This window comes from Cricetulus griseus (assembly GCF_003668045.3).
Source record: "Cricetulus griseus strain 17A/GY chromosome 1 unlocalized genomic scaffold, alternate assembly CriGri-PICRH-1.0 chr1_1, whole genome shotgun sequence".
NCBI classification, from domain to species: domain Eukaryota; kingdom Metazoa; phylum Chordata; class Mammalia; order Rodentia; family Cricetidae; genus Cricetulus; species Cricetulus griseus.
In genome coordinates this window covers 11,750,177-11,774,791 of record NW_023276807.1, presented here as the reverse complement: position 1 = coordinate 11,774,791, position 24,615 = coordinate 11,750,177, and the positions used below count along the sequence as shown (strand labels likewise).

At 44.9% G+C, this 24,615-nt stretch overlaps 1 protein-coding gene across 2 annotated transcripts; it reads right to left on the bottom strand.

Moving 5' to 3' along the window:
- Nucleotides 1-774: 774 nt before the first annotated feature.
- On the bottom strand, nt 775-22,748 carry Lman2l (lectin, mannose binding 2 like). Of its 2 annotated transcripts, XM_027386874.2 has the most exons (8): nt 22,537-22,748; nt 21,219-21,337; nt 17,728-17,845; nt 16,861-16,943; nt 6,685-6,846; nt 6,486-6,600; nt 2,627-2,746; nt 775-2,124 (listed from the first exon to the last, which is right to left on the bottom strand). In XM_027386874.2, exons 1-8 carry the CDS (start codon nt 22,718-22,720, stop codon nt 1,982-1,984), a joined length of 1,044 nt encoding a protein of 347 aa, XP_027242675.1. In that variant the 5' UTR covers nt 22,721-22,748; the 3' UTR covers nt 775-1,981. The 2 variants fall into 2 exon arrangements, with proteins under 2 accessions (XP_027242675.1, XP_035308778.1); XM_035452887.1 differs by lacking the exons at nt 16,861-16,943; nt 21,219-21,337; nt 22,537-22,748 and having other exon boundaries at nt 17,728-17,799.
- Nucleotides 22,749-24,615: the final 1,867 nt, after the last annotated feature.

Below are 24,615 nucleotides of genomic sequence, written 5' to 3'. Positions count from 1 at the left end.
TATGATGATGAATGGGTGGTTTTCTTGTTTGTTTTTATTTTCTGGAAAGGCTGGCCTTGAATTCAGAGATCAACCTGCTTTTGCCTCCTGAGTGCTGGGATTAAAGGTGTACAACCACCACCACCAGGCCAGGGTAGTTTTCTTATACATTTCAAAAAGACTAGTTCCCAGGCTTTGTGGGGACCACAGATCTTATCTCCTGACCTTTAACAGCATTGAAGTGCTCATGAGCAGGAATCACACAAACCTGACTCACCCTCTCTCTCACTCCTCCCATGGTAAAATCCTTCAGTCCCACTGCTATGGCAGTCATCTCAATGGCCCACTTAAGTCCTCTACCACCTGTACCCATCCACCCTCACTTTGAGCTCAAAATGGACAAAACTACCATTTCTTTTCAGTTCTCCTAGTCCTAAGGCCAATTTCTACACCCCAGTTCATCCCCTAGCTCTCCTATTCTGCTACTGTGGGAAGGTGTTAGGAGGAGGCTCTCTCCACCCCACCTTTATATCTCCTGCAGAAGAGCAACATACTATCCTGCTTAATTAATTAAGCACAAGGGAAAGACAGAGGCCTGAGAAGATGAACACCAATCTGCAGCCAGAGTGACCTCTCCTAGTCTAAGGATGGACGGGGTGAGGGATGAACATGAGGGCTTTCCCAGCACCCAGAAGGGACAGGGTAAGAGCTGACATACCCTGAGGCTCAGAAAAAAAGACAGAGCCTCCCCACTAAGCCTACCCTAGAAGGAGGTCACTGAGCCAGGACTCATGATTTGTTCCATCAGTCACTTTAAGAAATTTCCTTGGGCTTCAGAGACCCAGAAAACACTCAGTTTCAGGCCCCCAGGGGAGACTTAGCCTGTAACCAATTTAATCACAGGGCAGACAGGTGAGCAGCATTTGACATTTGTAGAATAAGGCAGTGTAATGGGGTGACACACACATAGGACGGCACTCAAGCCATGCTGCTCAATGGTCAGAACTTTTCCAGACACAGAGGACGAAGGTCTTTTGCTCTCAGAGATTTGTTACAGATCAGCAACTTTTTTCTTCTCATTAAGAAGCCAAATCTCCTCTGGGGATCATGTCCAAGTCCAGGGAATAAGAAAGCTGCTTTTCACTTCCAGCACTCAAAGCAGGAGCCCAAGAACCATGAGAAACAAAACATGCAGCTAAGCAGGCTCCACTGGGTCCAGAAACACACCCACGTGGGCGGAGGTGACGAACGTTGCCGTCTGCGGCACATCTGGACCTGGATGACGTCACAGTTAATCTCACGGCCTCTGTGAGGTGTCCAAGCTTTAACAACTTTTAGCCAAAAGATCCAAGGATCTGAAAAGCTCTGATTAGGAAAGCTGAGGACACGGGGACAGACAGGAACAAGGTTTGCCCAGCAAAGAACAGAGGCCGAAGCAATGAACTAATACAGAAAGCCCCTAGGGCCACCTGATGGGAGCAGCAAACTTCTTTCCTAGCTCAGAATGCACACGAAGAGGACAATGAGTAAAGGGAGACAGAGAGGCAGGTGTGGCAGAAGTCTCCATCCAGATTGCCAAGGAGCTCCTCAAGTAGAAAGAGGCATGGGCAAAAGCAAAAGCTAGTAAGTGGTTTTCCAGGTTGTATGAGTTCTGGTTTTCTATTTGGGAATTTAAAAATGAAGTAGAAGGTCTGCAGCATCCAGTCCATGCTTGGGGTAGCTATCCAATTCTGTAATTTAGGCTTCACAATATATATTTTTTCCATGTCTCTTCACTCCTAAGTGGAAGGACTCAAGGAAAGGCACATCGCAGCTGCTTGGCCCTGTGTGTGGCATCTTGGGCCAGTGATATGTTTCCGTGGATGGCCGTAAGAATGCAGGGTCACTGCCCCAGTGACAGAACAGTTCCTGAACAACTGGCAACTCAAGCAGGCTTGCCAGGCTGTATGCTCAGACCCACACCTCATGGGTAAACATCATAGAGAGACTGATGGCAGCAGGCTCAGTAGAAGCGTTTTCGGCTCTGGTCTTGCCATTTGTTATAGAGTATGATACCAATGACAATGGCAAACACAGAAAACACCAGGGAGAAAAAGACAATAAGAAAGAGGGCCAGGCCACTCAAGGGTGCTGGTGGTACTGTCACTGAGGAAGCAAAAGAAAAAAGACAAACAATCAGAGATACGGAGCCCATCCTACACTGGGTCAACATGCTGTCCAATCCCTGGTTTCTGACACCCACTTCTGGGGAACCAAATCCCCGACTCCCCCTTTTCTGAAGGCTCAATTAAAAAATGAAGCAGCATACCTGCTGTTGCTTGCCTGTAACAGGACAGGTGGGAAGGTAATGCAGGCATTCTGTGTGCCCAGCAGAGCACAGGAAGACCAACCTGACAGCTGTAACAGCTGTAACAGGACAGGTGGGAAGGCAGTGCAGGCATTCCCTGTGCCCAGCAGAACACAGAAAGACCAACCTGACAGCTGTAACAGCTGTAGCAGGACAGGTGGGAAGGTAGTGCAGGCATTCCGTGTGCCCAGCAGAGCACAGGAAGACCAACCTGACAGCTGTGGGTGCCAGTCACCCCAGAGTGCATGGATACCAACCTCATCCCTGACCACGGGCCATTTCCCAGGATCCCACACTCACTCTCAGGCAGCTTCAGATTGTCCACTGAGGGCAGGAATACATCTCGATGTAGCTTTTCTTCTTCTGGGGTCCTCACCCCAGTCAGCTCAAACAACTTCAGGGAAATGACATCATGATTATCTAGAGGAGAGAGTACAAAGGATTACTCCAGCTGCCTCAACAAGGGGCTTCTGGAGTTGGCACCTTGGCTCAAGCCTGTGATCCAAGCTCCTCTATCCACTGACAGCAGTGGTCTGAAGCAACCTTAAAATCAAAGGAGAAAGAGAACTATTTCAGGAGAGCATGGAGACTAATGGGAGGTGGAAATGAGACATGGTCATGGGGTGTGTGGGGGAGCAAATTTGCATGTTTTCTCTCCTACGGGCAATCTTCATTTAAATACAGGACACCCATGCAAGAGGAGGATGATCTGGGGAAGGGAAAATTAGCAGGAGGGGCTAGAAGACAGGTGCTGGGGCAGTGAATCTGAGCTAAGGACAATGACACACATGGATCAAAGGGTCATATGAGCCCCTGTGATGGTGCAAGCCTGTCATACCAGCACTTAATTAAAAAAGCAAACAGGCCAAGTGTGGTGGCACACGCCTGTAATTGCAGCACTTGAGAGGCAGAAGCAGGAGAACTGGTGCAAACTCAAAGCTAACTTGGTCTACATGTGTGAGACTTAGGCCAGCGAGGGCTACACAGTGAGACAATCTCAAAAGCAACAACAGCCAAATCCAACAAATACATCTAAAAGAGTAAGGATGCTGGGAAGCAGTGGGGGCGCACGCCTTTAATCCCAGCACAAAGGAGGCAGAGGCAGGCGGATCTCTTCGAGTTCGAGGCCAGCCTGGTCTACAGAACTAATTCCAGGACAGCCCGAAATATGCAGAGAAACCCTGTCTGGAAAAACCAAAGAGGAGGAGGAGGAAGAGGAGAAGAAGGAGGAATTTTGGATATGTTTTATGTCTTTTACTGGCAAATATATACTACTTATAGTAAAAAACTAAAAATGATGTTGAAAATAACTGGGGCTAGGGAGATGTCTCAGTGGTTAGGAGCACTTGCTTGAGGACCAGAGTTCAGTTCCCAGCACCCACATCAAATGATCAGAACCATCTGCATGCAGCTCAAGCTCCAGGGAATTTGATGCCCTCTTCTGGCTTCCACAGGCACCTGCATACACATAGACACAAATAAAATTTTAAAACCTTCAAAAGTATTAAAGATAATTAAATCCTCTACCATATACTAAGACCTTTTAGTAGTAAGAGGAGACATAGTAGCACTACAGCTTCCTCTTGGTGGAGTACAAGCACACACATACACATAGATGCAGACAGGCAAAATGGTCTCCCCCCATCTGTTTAATGGGCCTTGGTCAGGGCATCATAACTTGCAGGGAAGATGCTGCCTTCAGACACTGTTTCTTTGTGACTGGAATTCGGACTGTGATCTCCCTAATGCTACTAGAAAGGAGATCAAGAAACTAGAGACTAGATTTCTCTCTTTATGTGCGTAAATACTAGTCTGTAAGGCAGAGTTTTGCAGTGCAGTCCAGGTTGGCCTTGACTGATGGGCTCCTGCTTCAGTCTCCTGGGTACTGAGATTATTACAAGTGTCTGATACCCAGGCCCTACTTCTCTCCTTTATTTGTTTGCTTGCTCTCTGCTTGGTTTTGGTCTTACTATGTAGCCCAGGCTCTTGGCTTCAAACCTGTAACTTTCTCGTTCTAGCCTTCTTAATGCTGGGATTATAGATGTGAACCCCTGTACTTGATCTCTTTTTTAAGCTTTTTGTTTGTTTGTTTGTTAACTTGGTTTTGGGCTTTTTAAAAATTTGTTTGGTTGGTTCACTGGCTGTCCTGGAACTCACAGAGACCCAACTACTCCTATCTCCTGAGTACTGGAACTAAAGGTGTGTGTCATCACATATGGCCTTCTGGCTTTTCTCAGAAGTTCTAGGCTTGTAACATTTCTTTTTTTTTTTTTAAGATTTTATTTTATTTATTATGTATACAACATTCTGCTTCCATGTCTATCTGCACACCAGAAAAGGGCACCAGATCTCATAACGGATGGTTGTGAGCCATCATGTGGTTGCTGGGAATTGAATTCAGGACCTCTGGAAGAGCAGTCAGTGCTCTTAACCTCTGAGCCATCTCTCCAGCCCATCTTGTAACATTTCTTGTGTCAGATCTGGTGTTAACTAATTCTTGAGGAAGCTCTGCTCCCTTCAGTGGGGATCGATAAGCAATGCTTATTTCCTTCAAGCCTAGCCTGGATTTCTGATCATTTCTGGGGATACATCCACAGCCATCAACAAATTCAGAGCAGAAGAAATTGCTTTCATCTTCATTTGGAAAATGTTTTTGCTGTCAAAACCAAGTTTAAACTACAGGACAGCATAAGAAGCCAGGGCAGGCCAGGTATGGCAGCACTCATGTAATCTCAGCACTTGAGAGACTGAGGCAGAAAGATCCTAAGTTCAAGCCTACCCTGGGCTACACAACAAGTTCTAGCCTAGCCTGGGCTACATAGACCCTATCACAAAACAAAGAAACAAAATGTCAAAAGAAGCCACACAGAAAATGGATCTTCCCTTTTTTCCTTTCTTTTTTGTGGCAGGGTTTCATTTTGTAGCTCAGATTGGCCTGGTAATGCTAAGTAACTCAGCTCTTCCTTCCTTCCTTCCTTCCTTCCTTCCTTCCATCCTTCCTTCCTTCCTTCCTTCCTTCCTTCCTTCCTTCCTTCCTTCCTTCCTTTCTGCCCTTTCTTTCTTTCTTCCTTTTTTTGAGACAGGGTCTCACTTTGTAGCCCTAGCTGCCCTGGAGCTCACTATGTAGAACATGCTGGCCTTAAACTCAGAGAACAGCTTGCCTTGGCCTCCTCCTTTTTCCTTTCCCTTGCCCTTCTCTGTCCTTCCTCCCTTCAAAACAAAGCCAGGGCAATACTCTCTACAGTGTGTGGACATCAAAGCCTGGGACATCTGAGAAATATCTGAACTTTCTCAACAAGTCCTTGAATAAGAAAAATGAGACTACACTAGGTGTGATGGTGCATGCCTGTAATTCCAGCATGAAGAAGGAGGAAGCAGGTTGTATCACTAGCTCAGGGCCAGGGTACAAAACAAGATTATCTTAAAACTAAAACAAATAACTAAAACCCAAATAAACTAACAAAAACAACAAAACTATACATCTACAAGTTAGAAGTTTATAGATTTTTTAAATTGGCTGCCTGGGCTAAAACTAGGTAGAGTGTTGGATATCAATCAAGGAAGGTAAGGGTTTTAGAGTGCTGTGAAATGAGCTGAAAAGTGGTCAGAAAATGGTGTAGACCAGAGCACTCTGCATGGCAAGGAAGCAGATGCTGCTGTTACAAGAGCAGCACAGATGGCAAGGTAGAGATGCAGGAACAAGCACAGTTCGACAGGCAGATGGCTAGCAAACTGGACACGGGCTCCATTCAAAAGTCTGAACAAAGAGGGACCGGAGGTTGGTTAGGAGAGAGATGATGGAGTAAAGGAGCAGCTCTGTGAGGAGAAGGGGAACTGCGCACAGTAGTAAGTGCAGGGTGAGAAGTCTGACAGTAGGAAAGGCCGGAAGAGGTAGGGAAGCAAGGCATTCATACAGGCTGGAAGAGCTGCCTAGACAAAGGCACATGCACTGCTTGCATTAGTTCCTGATACAACTGATCCAAGAGAGCCTGGATGGGAGCTTTTACAGGATCTAGACAAAAACATACAGCATTCTTATGCCATATGCATGGCTTCCCATAGCTCTTTCATCTGGCTCTCCTTGGAGAAGGCCTCACCAAGCCTTGGGTACCGACCAAAGGGATCAACTGAGGCAAACAGATAAAGCACAGTGCAATACCAGAGAGATCCCCAGTGATGGAGGAAGTGCCGAAGTAATAGCCCCGGGGGAGACGGACCCCAGGCATCTCAATGCAGTCCCTCCACTCATGTTTGCCATCAATATCCATCATTATCTAGAATAAAGGAAAGATGTATCAGGGACAGGCCACAGGAGCAAAGGTAGTACATATCACCAACTGCTTCAAGACAGAACTCACCGTCAGATGCCTCTTGACATAGCGAATCACGAGGAAGGTGTCATAACGGAGATTTCGGACAATGGCTGTGCAGCCCCCCAGCTCTGTGGGCCGTCCATCCCGCTCATGATCATAGCTGAGAGAGCCATTGTTCACCATGGCTGAGATGTAGGGGAATACCCGCTGGGACACAGGGAGGGAAAAGCAGACAGTGAGGAAGAGCTCTTAGCGATGCCTGTACAGCAGTGAGAGGAAATGCAGAGCACACCACCCTGCCTCATCTGAAGCACCACCCCCAGAACCCACACACAGATGATCACGCAGGCGACACAGACCCGGGAAGCACTGAACTCCACATGATGTTAGTAGTTCTCCTTGCTCTAGACCTAGGGTAGACCTGAAGTGGCCCTGCAAGCCTCTGGAGTTTGACTATTCCTCCCAACAATCACCATTTGATACTTACATACTAGGAATGTCCTTTTAACCTTTCTCCCAGCTGTGCTTGAAGAAAAGGAAAATCATCTTCCAGGTCTCCACTTCAGCCCTATCCCTCTGCCCAAGCAAAGTGTTTTGCACACAGCAGGTATTCTGAAAATACCTGTTTGAGTGGGTAGGGAAACCTTTCCAGTCTGGATAGCTCCTTTCAGACTCTAAAATCCTACCAGCATATGATGCTAAATGAAGTAGGACCCAGAAAACACTGCTGGAACAGGCTCTGGGTGGGCTTATCTAGCCATAATCACTTTTCTCAGTCGAGACTTTCAGCCCATGCACACATAACTTCCAAGAATGCCGATAGTAAGAGGGCAACATCCCACATATAGGAAAATTTAAAAAAGGTTTCTATGTTACCTACTTGGGTTCCCACTACTTAAGAGGTGCCTTCTCACCAACAGAGCTGTAAAAGTAAACTCTTCCTCACAACTGATGAGCTAACCATTCCAGAATAATCCCAGTGCAAGTCAATGCAGAGGGGTGGGGTGATGGAAGGAGAGGAGAACACAAGGCATGCTACTCCTGGGACAAGCTCCACACTGTCCCGGTCAACATGCAAGGGAGAAATGCAGTCAAGACCAGAGACTTGGAACTCCTGAGACAACAGCCACATGGACCCTAAGCAGCAAGAAATGTTGGATGACATGTGGGAATGCGGGATGACCAGGTACCTGGACTCCTGGAGAATAGCGCCTCTTCTGGGCCTGAGAGGGTCCAACAGGTTATTACAGAAACAAGATAGGACACAGAACACAGGAGACCAAGTCAGAATGAGACAGCCTTGGAAGAGCTGTGACCCTGCTGTAGTGGATTAATTGCCAACCTAAATCCCTAAACAGGATTTTAGGGTCCACGAAGGGCACTCAGCAAGTTCTTGAAGCTCTCACAGAACACATACACGGGTGCTGGCACCTATGTGAGGCTGTCTGGTACTATCATCAGAATCTCAAAGAGCCTACTACAACAAAGGCCTCTCTACCCCAGGGAAGGGCCTGGGGCTTTTAGCAGTTTATAAAACACAACATCTTGCACTGCCCAAACACAACTGGGTTATGACTCCCAGACCACTGTATTTCTATAACAGTGGGGGAGGGGGAGACTGAACTCTTCGAAATTTGAGATATCTTGTACTGCTCAGGGTCTCAGGATACAGCTCTTGCCCAAAAGACAAAATTCCACTGTATGAGACCATGAAATTAACTCTCATCCAAAGGGATCATTTACCCTCTAACTGAGCCTCGTGGACATACATTTCCAAATTAACTGTTGTCACTCTGACCTACAACATGGGGGCAGGGTGAAGCTCCATGGGAGCACAGCAGCGTAAGATTTAGAAAATTATTGGGCTTGAGGGCACTTTAGCTTTGCCTCAGCAAATTTCCACAGCTCTAAACTACCAGCATTGAGAGAAACCGGCACAGGCTCAGCTCAGCCTGGTTCATAGAGGGTGGGGGAAGGAGATCCCAAAGCATTCATTCTTCTCATCCTTAGAAAGCACATATGATAAGAGCCAGTACTGTTCAAAATACTGGGGTCCAGTGGGAAACAAGCAGGACTCATTTCTGCTCTCATAGAGCTAACCCAGAGTCAGAAGGACAGAGAGCAAGCAGATAAATAAATTATTTCAGACAATGATAGCCATTATGATGAAAACAAAACAGGCAATATGATGGCTAAGGGAACTCTGCTCTGATGGGACCCAGGTGGTTAGAGGGTTCCAACATGTGATCTGATGGGAAAGAACAAGAGGTCGGCATACTGAGAACTCACAGAAGACAGGTGTATCAGAAACTCGGCTACTGAGGAAGAGGCTGCTGTAAGACAAGGCACAGGCGACAGCATATCAGCCTCATGGATCGGGGGTATAGAGGGGTGGCCCCAGAGCAGCTTCCCGGATGTTGTAAACCATTGGCAGAACATACAGAGGACCTTGAGAGACATGTAGTCCATCCATGGAGGATAAGTCACCATAAAGCTACTCTTGTGCAACTGTCATTTAGATGGAGGTAATTGCCAGCATGTTATTAAGGTAATTAACAGAAATGGGATTCTGAGAAAGCTTGTAACTTCAGTGAACAATTAAGGAAAGGAAGAGATTAAAAAAATGCCCTGGGGTACTCTGATGACCCCAAGATTTGCTTCTTTTATCACCTCTAATCACAAGTTTAATTTAGAATTTTAGAATGCCTAGGATGGCACTCCTTAGAAGGCTGCCCAACTCTTGCCAAGGCTGGTGTGACATCTGATCATCTAGCAATAGCCAGATGGTAAGCTGTCCCCAAGTCAACCAGAGGAACTTTTCATCTTTATACATTCAAGGGTACTCCAGTTAAAAAATTCCACAGTAGGCTAGTAGGATTCATTCTTGTTTTTGTTTTTTTTGAGGCAGAGTTTCACATAGCTCTGGCTGGCATAAAACTCTGTGTAGCCAAGGATGACTCTGAGTTTCTCATTTCTCATTTATCTATACTTCCCAAAGAAATGCTAGGAATAAAGAATGTGCCACCACACCCAGTTTCAGGGAGATCAAATCTAGTGCTTCCTGAATGCTATGGAAGTAGTCTAATTGAGCTACACCCTCAGCTTCAGGAAGACCATGATATACAGTCAAAAATTAAATACTACACTAGATGATACTGAGCCCCATAGCCCCAAAACTACAATCTGTCTGCTTTAGCCACTCACACTATGCCTTCAGTTCTTACCTCACATAGCAGTAAGTCACTGAATGCCAGTTCGTTTTTCTGCTCTTATTTAGGTTTTTTGTTGTTGTTTTGGTTTTCGAGACAGGGTTTCTCTGTAGCATTGGAGCCCGTCCTGGAACTTGCTTTGTAGACCAAGGCTGGCCTTGAACTCACAGAGATCCACCTGCCTCTGACTGCCGAGTACTGGGATTGAAGGTGTGAGCCTCTACCGCCTGGTCCCTCACTTTTCTTAATAAATCAACTTTTACTTTGCTTAAGGGGAAAAAAAAAAAAAAGATGTTTGTGAATGAGCTGGGGTGTAGTTTAGATGGGAGAGTGCACAAGACCTTGGGTTGGATACCCAATGCCACATAAAACCGGGTATGGTGGCTGACACATGCCTATAAGTCCACAGTCCTCCTTGGTTACATGGCAAACTCCAGGCCAGCATCAAACACGAGACCCTATTTCTCCCTACCATCTCCCCAAAAGGATATTCAAGAACTTTTGGATTGGATTTATGGATTTTATGCTAAAATCTACAGGTCCAAAGCACATAAGTTGATCACCTAACAGAAAAGAGCACACTGGGTCTCTGGAAGCAGAGATCTGGGTCCTAACCATCTCACACTGCTTACAACTACACACCTTTGGGTGAGCTATGTGACCTCCACATCACTATTCGTATTGCAACCAAGTAGAATGATGTGTACAGCTCACAGGATGAACTATGGAAAGAAGATGAGATGGGTGGACCACTTGGCATAATGCCTGACGTTCAGCCACTTAACAGTTAAATTAATGAAATTTTACATTGGATATTGTTCAAAGCCAAACATTCATGATTGAGGGGAGTAATTTCCTTGGCTGACACAGACCACCAAAATGTCTAGAAACATTTGGATGTTGATAGGCTCAATTTCTTTTCCTTTTTTTTCTTAAATTAAAAGACATTTATAATACCATTTTCAAAAGCACATTTTAACACCAAAAAACTGAAGAACTATGTAACTTCCTAAAAACACACTCAAATATAGTTAGCACGCAGGAATTCACTTCTCTGTTCAGAATTTTGGACAGGGAAACTTCTGATAACAGCACGTAAGCTTACTAACTAGCACAAGGGGGCACTTTGAGGGCACTACTTACCAACCTAAGCCTGCCACAAACTGTTCATATGTTCCTGACACTCTACTGCTAAGATGTGAAGACAAGGGTGGGGAAAGGAAAGACAAGAGAAGGTGGCCACAGCAGCTACTGCCAAATGTTCCTGATGAATCCATTTAGTGGAATAAGTAACAACAGCATTTACTGAGGACTAAGTCTTCAGGGCACTGTGCTCAGTGATGGTTTACATGATTCTACTTAGTTCCCAATTCCATGGGCCAGTACTAGTATCCTCATCTTTAATATTACATGTATTTATCTTGCAAGGCAAGGGAATAACTGTGTGCCATGGTGTGCACTTTGAGGTCAGAGGACAACTTGAAGGAACTAGTTCTCTCCTTTCAACAGTGTGGGTCCTGGAGGTCAAACTCACATGGCAACAAGCACCTTGACAGTTGAACCATCTCTGTAATCCACAGTGTCCTCATTTCACAGGTGAGAATTCTCATCCAAGACAACACTGGAATTCAGTGATGCCCTTAAGGTCTGAAACCAAGTAATTCCGCTCCAGAATACCAACTGAATCCCAGTGCAATACTAGTCTATCCATCGATATTTTTAAAAGAAGTTTTAGTCAAGTATGGTAGATACCTAGAAATCCCAATATTCAGAAGGGAGAGACAAGAAGATTGTTGCAATTCAAGGCCAGGGGGAGATACAAAGTAAGACCCTGTATAATAAAAAAAAAAAAAAAAAAAAAGTTTCAAATGTCCAATTTTTAAAGAAAAGTCAGGTATGTAAACAGTATACTTATGTACCCTAAAACATAAAGACATACTACAGAGTGGTCCCAGATTAAAGATTAACAGAGAGGCAGTGGGTCCGCTCAGTGGGGAAAGGCACTTGCTGCCATACCTGACAACCAGAGTTTGATCCTTGGAACCCACGGGATAGAAGGAGAACGCTAACTCTAGCAAACTGACCTCTGACCTTTCACATGTATGCACTCCACCACACACACAAATAAATGTGTTTTTTGGTTTTTGGTTTTTGTAAGGAGAAATCTAACAACTCAAAAACTTAAAATAGGACCTGGGTTTTCTTTTACTAGAAAGACATAAAGGGGCATTTAGCAAATCTGAGTTGGGCCTGAAGATTTGTAACAATGAGCTTATTTTTTATTTTTTGTTTTATTTTTGGTTTTGTTTTTTAGGAAAACACACAAGTGTTTAGGACTAAGGATGCAATATGCAACAATTACTCTTAGCTAGTTGAAGGAAATAAAATGCACAAGTGTGAGCACGCGTGGACATGCAGAGGCACACAAAATGTCACACACAGGCTGGGGGCAAAGAGGTACATGACTACCGGAGCGGGGGCTGCTGAGGCAAGAAAAGTACCTGAGTCCAGAAGTTTGATACAAGCCTGGGTAGTATCAGAGGAGTATATTCTAGGACTCTCTAATGGGTTAACAATCTATAAGCCTAAAACTGTTCTCAAAATAAAGATTAACTTGAATCTAGTATTCATACTCTCAGGCTCCCAGATTTTCACAATGATGTTTTTAGGCAGTGGCTACACGATTTGACATTTTCATTTATAAAAAGATGTCTGTACAGATTTGTCTTCTTTTCCTGTTCTAGATTTTCTGTAGTAACAGAACAAATGGCTCTTTACTAAATGCTGCTAGGAGCCAAGCTCCTCCCAAGGCATACACATAACCCCTCAGATAGGGAATGCAGCACGCCATGCACTTCCTTTCCAAACTGAGCACTATGACACTCCTTAGCGACCCTTTGTGCAGGAGCCCACCCAGAGGGACTCGGAGTAACTGAGCAGTGCCCACACCTCTCAGAGCAGGTGACAATCAGGCAACGTCTCACCACATGACTCCATCAGCTCCAAACCCCCATTAGCCTCCCACTCAGTGGCTCTGACCTCTCTCAGCTCCTCAAATAAAGAATATGGAAATAGTGGTACTTCCAGGTCTCCTAAATGACACTTATATACTTGAACATCATTATGGCTAAGAAACTGGGGAAAAAATGGAGTCACATCTAAGTTTTATAACAAGAAAACTTAAGAAGTCATAGTTCCTTTGGAAAAGATTCCCTCTCGATGTTGCTGGCACACGCCTTTGATCACAGCACTAAGGAGGCAGAAGCAGGTGGGCCTCTGATTTTGGCCCAGCCTGGTCTACAGAGGAAGTTCTAGGACAACCAGGGCTACACAGGGGAAACCCTGTCTAAAAAGAAAGAAAGAAGGAAGGAAGGAAGGAAGGAAGGAAGGAAGAAAGGAAGAAAGGAAGAAAGGAAGAAAGGAAGGAAATGATTCCCTGAGCCAAAAGTAAAAAGAGCAGTGGGATTAGTTTCTTTATCAAGCTAAGGACTAAGGGAACATATGGGTACATACATGTGTGCTTGTATGTCTGTGGTACTAGTATGTGTGGGGGTGGCGCAGGGGAGTTAGGGACTGAGCCCAGGGCCCTCCACATTCTGGGCATGAGTTCTATCATTGACTATTTCCTCGGCTTAGAATGGGTCTTTAAGACATGGGTGTTAATTTTCTTCCAGTTAAAATGAGGAAAATAACTAAATATATACATGTTTATAGTTACATAGTTCATGGGGAGTGCCTCACAAACTATTTCCAAGCTAGCTTAGTCAGGGCAGCCTGGAGAGCTGCTCATTTCACTCCCCAGCCAGCTGCTTGTATCTCCTGTGGGTGAGGCTCAAACATGTCCCAGACAAGAATGAGGGCCAAGCCTGCCAACAGCTCTCTTCTTGCTGGAAGTCTCCTGTCACTAGACTCTGATTTCAAATGAATGAGGACATCTGTGCTCCAAGGGTGCCACCAAGTTCCCCACAGTGCTCACCAACATCTGGGTTCACATGCAAACGTGTTCATCAGTGGGCAGGCCGAAGACCAAAAGGTGCCAAAAGGCTATGGACTCATCTTTCAACCATTTCCAAATCAACAGCAATAGTGAGACATAATCCATGTACCACTCATCCACCCAGTGTGGGTTAAGGTGATGATTATCGTAACTTCTGAACATTTTTATCACTCCATAACTCTGTGCCCACTGGTAGTCACTCTCCCCGTCCCAACCGGAGAGCCCCAGCCCTAGACAACCACTCATCTTGTCTCTGTGGATCTGACAACATTTCATAGGGATGGGCTCACACAATAGGTAGGATACTTGTGACTGGCTCCTTTCTTGGAACCAAGTCATCCATATTGGAACCCATAGCAATACTTATTTTATCACTGAGTATTTCAGCTGATGAACATCTGGGGTGTATCTGTTTTGTCTGCTGTGAACATGTTGTATAACCCTTTTCATAGATGATTTTATTTCTGTTGGCTATACATACACAAGTGGATTCACAGGATAAGAGCATCTCTACCTTCAGCCATCTGAAGAAATGCCCGTTTTCCAACTGTATCATTTTACATGTCACAAGCAGTATATGTGGGTTCCAAATGACATCACAACCTTTCAACATGTACTTGCAATTCACTTGCATTCTAGTGGCTGTGAGATTTTCATCTGCGTTTCTCTGAAAGTTTATGACGTAGAACATCTTTTCATGCTCATTGGCCATTTATCTTCAGAAAAACATCTATTCAGATTCTTTGCCTATTATTTTACTGGCTTATCTTTCAGTTACAATAGTTATTTATATAATAATTCTCTATATATTCTAGAAATGGGTCTTTAGTAAGATTTGCACATATCTTCTCCCATCCTACAGGTGATTTCACTTTCTTGGTGCGCATTCAGTGCTGGGGCCTGAATCCAGGGCCTTGCACACATGAGGCAAATATTCTACTGAGCTCCAACACTGCCCCCCCACCCGAAAGTGTGGATTGAAGTACATGAGCTATTACTTTAAAAAATTAATTTTAGATTTATTTTATGTGTCTGAGTGTCTTCCCTACATGTATGTCTGTGGACCATATGCATGTCAACAGAGGTCAGAAGAGGGCATGGGATCTGTATAACGAAAGTTATGGATGATTGTGAGTCACCATGTGGGTACTGGGAATTGAACCTGGTGCTCTTAACTGCTGAGCCAGCTCTTCAGTCCCAAGTTACTACTTTTGATGAAGCCCAGTTTGCCTGTGCTTCCTTTTGCCATATTTGCTTTTGTTACAATATCTAAGAAGCCTATACCTGGCACCCTTGTGCATAAGAGTAAACCACACCATTAGTTTTATCCTCTGAGACATGGAAAAGATGACAATTTTCTACATTCTCTGGACTGAAGAGAAGCTCAGAGAACTGAAATCACATACATGAAATAACTTAATGTCTCTTCTCTCAAGAAAAAAATCAACGGACAGGAAGACAATGGATGGGTGGAGGGAAAGCACCAGAACTGAAAGAAAGCCTCAGAATGGGTAGTCCCTACAATGGCTGTTGCCTTGAACAAGACAACTTCTCTAAGCCTGTTTATTCACTGGTAAAGAGGAGTCACACTGTGATTGTTTTGGTGCTGATCTATAACTCAACCACTCAGGCACACACTGTCAGTGTGGCTAATGTGACTAGGAGGGAAGAGAATGAACAGTCAAGAATGCAGCTCCCAAACTTGCAGAATAACAAGGCTGCTGGTTGCTTTTCTTTCTAGCCTCTACTTGATGCTCTGCATTTCCTTGTACTCCCTGTCCTCTCTCAGAGTGCCTTAATGTATGCTTTCCCTCGTCACGTAATTAGCCTGCAGACCTCAGTGTAAATGAATGTTATTTCCTAGAGGAAGGCTTGGTAGCCATCACTATCGCCCCATCATGGTTAGGTGAGTCTGCTGTGTCCTCTCAGAGTGCCCCAGAGTCTCCACCAATCTCCACACTGCAGAGCACAGAGACTACTCTGGTCTTGCTAATTCCCAGGCCCTGGCATCTAGCAAGTGTGTTGGGCCTGGAACAAAGAAGAGTCCGGAGGAAACAAGGAAACACAACTCTAACTGACCCACAATAAAGACTACTCACCTAATACAGGTCTCATGTTCCAGCTCCTCTAAAGTGAACAGTGGGAAATTCTGACCCTTACATCTGAGTGTGGAATATATAGTGGTCACTGTACACATTTTAAACTTTTCCTGATAAACCTTTGGGGGAAAATAAGTGATCTCCATCTCCATTCCAAACCCTGCTCCTTGTAGGGCGCCCAGTAATAACATCATTTTTCTACCATCTGACAGCAATGCCACAGGAGAGAGGATACAGTCCTGTGCCACTATAAGAAAGTACTAGGGGACCCTCAGAGACAGTTAATAAGCTGGATGATGTCTAGACATTGGGTTCCATCAAGATATTAGATTTGAGGCAGGCGTAGTGGCCCCATTTTTAATCCCAGGACTAAGAAGGCTGAGGATGAAGATTGTGATTAGCTCAAGGCCAGCCTGGGCTACACAGTGAGACCTTATCATAAATAAATGTCATGGTTTCACCAACTTCTTTTTACTTACATGCTTCCTTGTAAGTGACAGGAACTGCTGCCAAGAAGCTAAAGATGCTAGAAAGGGTGAGCAAGTTGCTGAAGAGAGTACACAGTAATGATTAAAAGTCCTGGGCCCTCATCTTTCCCCTTGCTCTGGCCCTATTCTAGGAGTCAAGACACCACTAGCCGCGTGTGTGCTCAATTTCAGAAGCTACCTTATGGAAACTAGTGAGAACACTGCTGGCACTACAGAAACAGCACCCAGTGAGATGTTATTCCTGAAGGACTGCTGGGATCATAAACAGTTCTCTCAAGAAAAAAAAAAAAAATACTGCCAAGGACATTAACTTTGGAAGGTCAACAGATGGGGCCTCACTGTCTCTCCCATGCCCTCCTATACACTGCTCCTGAGGGAAAGAACTGTGAGATCAGTGTAGCTGCCCTAAGCTCGACACTCGCCATTACCTCTTGCTGCTTCTCCTCATTGGGATAGGTGTCTACAAACACTCCCAGCCCCACAAATTTGTCCATGTTTCCAAACACAGGCCCTAGAGAGAGAGAACAGATGATGAACAATGACATAAAGCCAAGAGTTGACAAAGGATAATATCTTATATGACAGAGGAAAAAGTGGTATTCAAATGACTCTCAGGCATTTCCTAAGATGAGCACACACAACACATAAAAGCACCCAGCAAAGTGCATGACCTACAACTGAGCCCACTAAGCAGCTATAGTTGTTTGTTGCTGAAGGCAGGAAAAGAGGGAAGGCCACTGTAACCTTGTTTGGTACTATAGTAGTTCCCTGATCCAAACTGGTTGTTAAGACACCCCTACCTACAGAATTCTGCTTCACAAACAGTTGATAAAGATTTTGTCCCAAAGAGAGAACTGAATTCCCAAGTTCTAGTACTTGTTGCAAGAGATCAGGTCAAATCAGGTTCAGCCTGCCATCCACTTGGAGCACTGACTCCAACAACAGCAAGGAAAACAGAATTCTCTTAACTCAAGGGCTGATATTGTTGAGTGCATGTGTCCAGAAGAAACTAGCTCACTGGTCTCCAGTGTTCACGAGAGCCAGTGCATTCAGCCAGCCAATGGCTAGGCTTCACAGGGAAACACAGAAGAAACCAACAAGCAAGAAAACATCACAGGATGAGCCAAGTTCAGACTGCTTAGGACTCAAAACCCCATTTTAGAGACTCAATAAGTTAATGTTCATTTACAGACATCAAGGGAGCAAGAAAACTAAAAGGGCCTTCTCAAAAAAGAGGGCACAGAAATCAACAGCCCTGCTACACCCATTCGGGAGCAACCCAGGGTCCCTAATACCTGGCTGCATTCGATCCTTTGTGTACCAGATTGCCAAGCCATCTCCATGCAGATTCTTCTTCCCTTGTCCATGGATCTTGAAGTGCACCTGTAGTTCCCAGTCTTTCAGGAAACATGGCTAACATGAGGAAGACAGAGGCAGGCATAAGGGAGGAGCATGAAATCTGAGACTCATAAAGCCCTCAGTAGCAATCTACAGACTTGGAAAGCAGCTTTGGTAAGGAGGCTAAAGTTAAAATGAAATCTAAGACTTTGGAAGTACTCCTGTCATAAAACTAAACAGACTAAGCCACTCAACCATTTAAGGTACTGTGTATAAAAGGTAAATGAACCACCTGATTGTTCTCACATCTTCCAGCAGAAACAGGATAGTACACACAAGCTGGAAAGGCATGTTAGTCTGCCATGATCCTACATCTACCCAGAAGGGCACCTCAGCCAACTGGGTAAAGAGGGTTGACTCAATACTTGTTTGCAACTGAAGATTATTCCTCTGAAAGAAAGACTCTAAAAAGCTGGGCTTCAAAGAAAGGTCAAAGCCTCATTCATTAAAGGAAAAAAAAAAAAGGAAGAAAAGCTAAGTCTACACAGAGGTTTCCAGGGGTAATTAGCGGATGCTATGAAGAACTCTAATTAGCTAAAGCTGGCATTTGGCCAACCTGAGGGGCAAGCCTAAGTTACAGTCCCCCAAACCTTTGTGCCAATGGCCAGGAAACATAAATGTGCCAGAGGCAAATGCTATCCCCTTCCACTGGGACAGCCTCTTGCAGGTGGGAGGAACATTAAGGAGATTGGTATCACTCAGACTTCTGTCCAGTTTTGGAATTGTGTACCAAAACCTTATAAAAACAGAGAAAGTAGTGAGTGGCTGGCTAAGTGTTCAACACAGTTACAGTGTTTTCAGGAGAAACCAGGGTGAGTACAGTATTTGGCTGGGAGAGGCAGCTAGTTAAAATCTGCTGGGAAGAAAGAAGGGAAGGGTTCAGCTGGGTTTGGCCTGGTTCAGCCAAAGCGTTTCCAAAAGTCTGTTCTTGACCTTGAGCAACACATTGTTTGATCACTTTCAGTTTTTTGTTGGTTTTTTAATTTCTGGGGCATCATCCAAAATAATTAGCATTAGGAGTAGAGTCAAAATGAAAAGAAGTTGGACAATTTCACAGCAGGGAGCCCTGATATTTCCAATAGTCTGCCCTATTCTGTCTTTTCATTTGGGTTATCTCTGCTATTTCATTTAGTTTTCAGGACAAGAAACATTCAGTGGCAGAAAGCTGACCCTGCAGCCAGCCCTGGAAGAAGGCAAGGCCAGAGAAGTGAGTCAGGAGGTATTTGATGCTAATTCTTGGCCTTGGGTATCGCAATGCTATATAGTTTTGCTCAGGGTGATGTTTAACAGTGGTTCTGAAGTTTTGCTGCATGTTTGAAGACCCCAATGACCTGGGCAGAGGTAGTGGCTCATGCCTTTAATTCTAGCACTAGTGAGCCCGAGGCAGGTGGATCTCTGCATTTGAGGCCAGCCTAATCTACAGAGCAAATCCCAGGGTAGCCAGGGTTATACAGAGAGACCTTGTCACGGAGAGAAGAAAGAAAGAAAACTCAATAACCAAATTGCACCCTATTCCAATTAACTCTGGAGTGGAATCCAGCCAAATTTGAGAACCACTTGCACAAACTATATATCCTACTCAGATAGCTCAAAAATAATTCCTTGGTTCATTCTGTTGCGAATACAGGCATCAGAGAATCTTATAGATTAAAGTATTAATCCTTGTACACGATAATTTAGTAACTCACGAGAGCCCATCAATGCAACTAAGAGTAGGTCTAACAACAGCATGTATTTCTGTTATTCTTGTAGCAAACTTTGCACAAAGTCTTTTCATGCCCACTGTCTGAAAACTCAGATGGGCTCGTACAACAGTATTATGAAGTCAGTTTAACAGGTGAAGACATAGAAAACCGAGAGGCTAAGCAACCTGCCCAGGGCTCATGGTGGCTGGGTAGCCAAACTGGATTTAGAATCCAAGTCAATCAATTCATTCTTTCATGTTCTGCCATGCCCCATATTGAACTCAGCCCTACAATCTAGGTTATGGTCCAGTCTGTGAAGATGGCTCACAGAAAAAGTGCTCTTACCCTCTGCTCCTTTAGAACTCTTGGTTAGAGAAAATGAACAGGGAAAGGAAAATCCTCTTTTAGGGGACCCACTCACAGCATCTATAGCTAATGAGAGAAGCCATAGGAATGTAAGATCCCTCCCCCTCCATTTATAGGAGTCAAGGAGAAAACATCAATGGATGTCAAAGTTGTCCCAAAAGTAACATGGTTTAGGAAGGACCTGGAAAACAAAAAGGATCATCTTACACTTGCACAAAATCATAGTGCATCCATGCCAGGTGCTCACTTTCTTGCCATCATAGCTCAAGGAAGACAAGGTAGCTAGAAAAGGTCCAGAGGACAAACAAAATGACTAGAGTGGCTCAAAGTGATTTTCACTCTGAAACAGAAACTTAAGCTCTTGACTGAAACAAGGGAAGGCTGCTAGGATCAAGTTTGGGATATATGTATTTCTTAATGCTTATTAACATTTATTTATTTATTTATTTACCATTTATTTAGTGGTAGTGTCCCACTATGTTGCCCAGGCTGAGACTGAATTTCTGTGCCCCCTCAAGTAACTAGAAAACAGGTGCACAACACAATATCCAGAGTAGAGAGATTAAATCATAGGTCTGAAGCCAGCCTGCGCTATTAGCAAGTTCAAGGACAGCCTGGGTTACAAGGTAAGAAACAAACAACAACAAAAACAGTAACAGCAACAAAATAAAACAATAGTTTTCTGTTTTACAAAGTAATGAAATAAGATTTAAGCTGTTAAACCCCAAGACCTGGTATGTCAGGCTAATGAGAAAATGAATTACTTGCTCTAACAAGAGGGCAACAGAGAAATATCTGATTTATTATGAAGTTTACTATTATCTCTGAACTAAAGACTTTTACTTTTTTTTATATATGTATACAACATTCTGCTTCCATGTATATCTGCACACCAGAAGAGGGCACCATATCTCATAATGGATGGTTGTGAGCCACCATGTGGTTGCTGGGAATTGAACTCAGGACCTTTGGAAGAGTAGCCGGTGCTCTTAACCTCTGAGCCATCTCTCCAGCCCGACTTTCACTTTTTCTAATGATTCATTTATTTTTACTTATGTGCATTGGTTTTTTGCCTGCATGTATGTTTCTGTGAGGGTATTGGATGCCCTGGAACTGGAGTTACAGACACTTGTAAGCTGTGGGTGCTGGGAACTGAACCCGGGTCCTCTGGAAGAGCAGCCAGTGCTCTTAACCGCTGAGCCATCTCTCCAGCCCTCTAAAGACTTTTATTATCCTTAGAAGACAGAATGCTGGGAAAGCCTGTAAATGAAGTAAACTCAAAGTCACTTCTGAGCTTTCTTAGGACATTCAGGGTTCTAACACAGGAAGCCTCTTACCACCCGATTCCACAAGGCACCCTGTTTACTTTGCATATCTGGAGTGAGGCGGATATATTGGGTCATCACCATGGCGTTGCCCATCAGGTTCCACAGCGAAGAACTGCTCGTTCCCACACCTAGGGGATGGAATACATCAGTTATCTTCATCAAATCGTTCACAAAGCCACCACAGATCCTACAAAAGTTTCAGCCATTATCTTTTCCTTTAGTATTAATAAATAAATCAGCCCAGGCTGATCTCAAATCCCTAGGTTCAAGCAATCCTTCTGCCTCAGCTGCCTGAATTACTAAGACCACAGGTACTTGTCTTCACACCAAGCCTCCTTTAGCCAAGTCCTTTGGGTGAGCCCAACACACCTCAGCTGTCATTTAAACACGGCACAGTAACCACAGTTCAGATCTATTCTTCCCATTTTATGTGTGGGTGAACTCCAGCACCGTGACAGGTCAAGAATTTTTTCACTATACCAAGGGATTGACCATCAAAATCCTGTGGGCTTAAACGTAGTCTTCTTTTAAAATCAGTCTCTCAAATGTCAAGCCGATTCTCCCCCAAGTCTCTCGGACTAATCATCTCCAGGTTGAAAACCAGTAAAACCCAAAGTATCAGCAGGGATCAACGCTAAGGAGGTACTGGATACACCTGCTAAACGAATGACATTTTAGAAACAGCATATAGCTTTCTCCGGTTTGAATCTTGTTTTCTGCACCCCCATCCGCAGCTAAAGCTATCTGCACTAATTTCTCTTCTTGGTAGACACCTGTGTCAATTTTTCTGGCACTGAGCTGTGCTTAGAGACCTAGAAATCCCTAAAGAGAGCAAAGCTAACCAGCCTCTTTCATCATCAGAGCTCGCGGCCTGGGAAGGAGCAGGTGTTCTAAACAGCAAACAGACTTTGTTTCCTGCGTTCTCACAAGTTCTACCCGGGTTCTTTCTCCTGCTTTATTTCTAGAGCAGCCACCGCTCCATCCCGATATGGGCTCATCGCTAACGGTCCTCGATCAACCCTCATTATTGTTCTCAGTTCTCTCTGCCTCTTATACTTCTGTCCAACTCCAAGCTCCTTCCTCTGAGCCTGACACTGGTGACACCTGAGAGCCCTGCCTAGACCTACTAGAAACTTCCAGTGCTCGGAAAGGGACGGGGGTGGGGGCGGACCCTGTCCTTAGGACCTGTGGCTCATCAAAGGAGCGGGGATCCTCGGGGGCGTCCCCTCCCGCTGGTGGCAGCGTCTCCGGGTCTACCCTGACCTGCGTCGCCGAACTTAGTGCCCATGCCCTCCCTTGCGCGACCACCTCGCCCCGGGCGCCTCACCCTGGTAGGGCTTCGACAGCGAGTGCTCCCGTTTCAAGTACTCCACCGCTTGTCCCGCCCTGACGTGCCACGGCCCCTGCACAGACCCCAAGAAAAGGAGCAGGAGCAATAGCCTGGCCCCGTCCCGAGCCCAAGCGCGCAGCCGCCACCGCTGCCACCAGGAGGGTCTCACAGCCGCCGCCATCTTTCCCACCGCCGGCCCTTCATCAAAAAGCCCGCCCCGTTGCCCAACCCATTGGCCTGCAGAACCATCGGCCCGACCTCCCATTGGTTCCTGGAGAGTCCCCGCCCCCGCAGGTGAGTATCTCACCGATTGGCTGCCTGGTAGCAGTTGCCTTGCCAACCCAGGCAAGGGGCGTTGCCGAATGCCCAGACTACTAATTTTTTTTTTTTTTTTTTTTTTTTTTTTGCTTTTTGTCCTAGGCTTCATCAGGCCTGCCAGTTACAGTGATTCTTACTTTGTTTCTGCGTTCTGTAGTAAATTTAAAGCGATAAAACTTTTTTTTTGATCCCAAGCAAATGTTCTGTCGTTTGTATTTGTATTTACTTGACGACCGCCAAGCCTTCAGTCAGGAAGACAAAGAAATGAAAGGAGCAATAGACAAATCCGATGGTAAAGGACCTGGCCTAAGATGTGGGGGAGCATTAGGAGTCCCAGTACTCAGAAGACTGAGGCAGGAAGATGGGGAGTTCACAGTGAGTTAGAGAGCAAACTAAGTGATTCATTAAAATGAGAGAGCTAGCAAGTTATAAAATGTATAAAAGACTAAACAAGCACTACCAACCAACATCACCTGATGACATTTATAGAAATGAAATGTTTACCAAACTGGGTTGGGCGGGGGCGGGGATTGAAAACACACAATCCATTCCCTTTCCATAGCTTCTTTCACGCCACAACAACCTATATCCAACATGGTTCCATCATCTTGTTATCAACCAGCCCTTAATGGAAGGAGACATAAGTCCCTTGACTGGGCACCTAAAGCTCTCTGCCATCTGGCCCTGACCCTCCCCTAGAGCCAAACTGCCCACAGAGTCCTTATTTCACCAGCTGCTGCTTGCTAACTTCCTACTCTTTCAGAAACTTGCTTCCTCTTACCCACTTCCTCCTGGAGGCTTTCCTTGATTCTCTCCGGCCAGAGCATGTGTGCATCTCTGAACTCTGAACATGTTCCACAGATCTGTGAGATCTGTGTCTACATCTTCCAATAGACATAGTCAAAGTTAACGCTCACCTGAGCATGAGTAACCAGAAACACGCTTCGGGGAAGACCAGCTTTTCCCGATGACGCTTTACAAACTCCACCCAAAACAGATGCAGGGCAACTGACGTTCGGAACTGCAGTCAATCTGTTTATGTCCAAACCCTGACTGTAAAATCGTTCATGACCCACAATGGCCATAGGATAGAATCCAATCTCCCTAGTGTGGCAATCAAAACACTTTACAACCTGATCAGATCAGCCTGTATACAGCTCTATTATAATGGATGTCACTGAAATTATGTAACTCAGTTAACAGATGATGCATTTGTCCCTTTCAAGGGATGCAGCCGATGGGCCATGGGAATCAGTTCTTATTCACCAGGCCCCAACCACTTTCCCATGCCCTAACCTTTATCGCCAAAACAGAGTAAGGGTTCTAGTGGTTTTGAAGAATTATTTCCACTGTATTTCTGTCAACTAGATTGTTTGTGTTGTGCTTGCACGATAGAATTTAACCTTTTATTACTTTTATTTATTAGACTAGACCATGGTCGTGGGTCTCCCCCCCTTGTGGTGCTATGGCTTAAATCTAGACCTTGTATGTGCTAGGCAAATGTTCTGCCATTAAGCTATAGCTCCAGCCCTATTTATTTCTTTTTCTTGCACTATGCGGGAATCAAATGAAGAGTTTCATGTGTATTAAGCAAGTATTATACCACTAAGCTATGCTTCCTGAACCCCCTTTCCCTTTAAGATAGGGTTTCGTGTAGCCCAGGCTGGTGTTGAACTCACTATGCAGCCTAAGGGGGGCTTTTAACTCCTGATCCTCCTGCCTCAGCCTCCCAAGTACTGGGATTACATGTGTGAACCA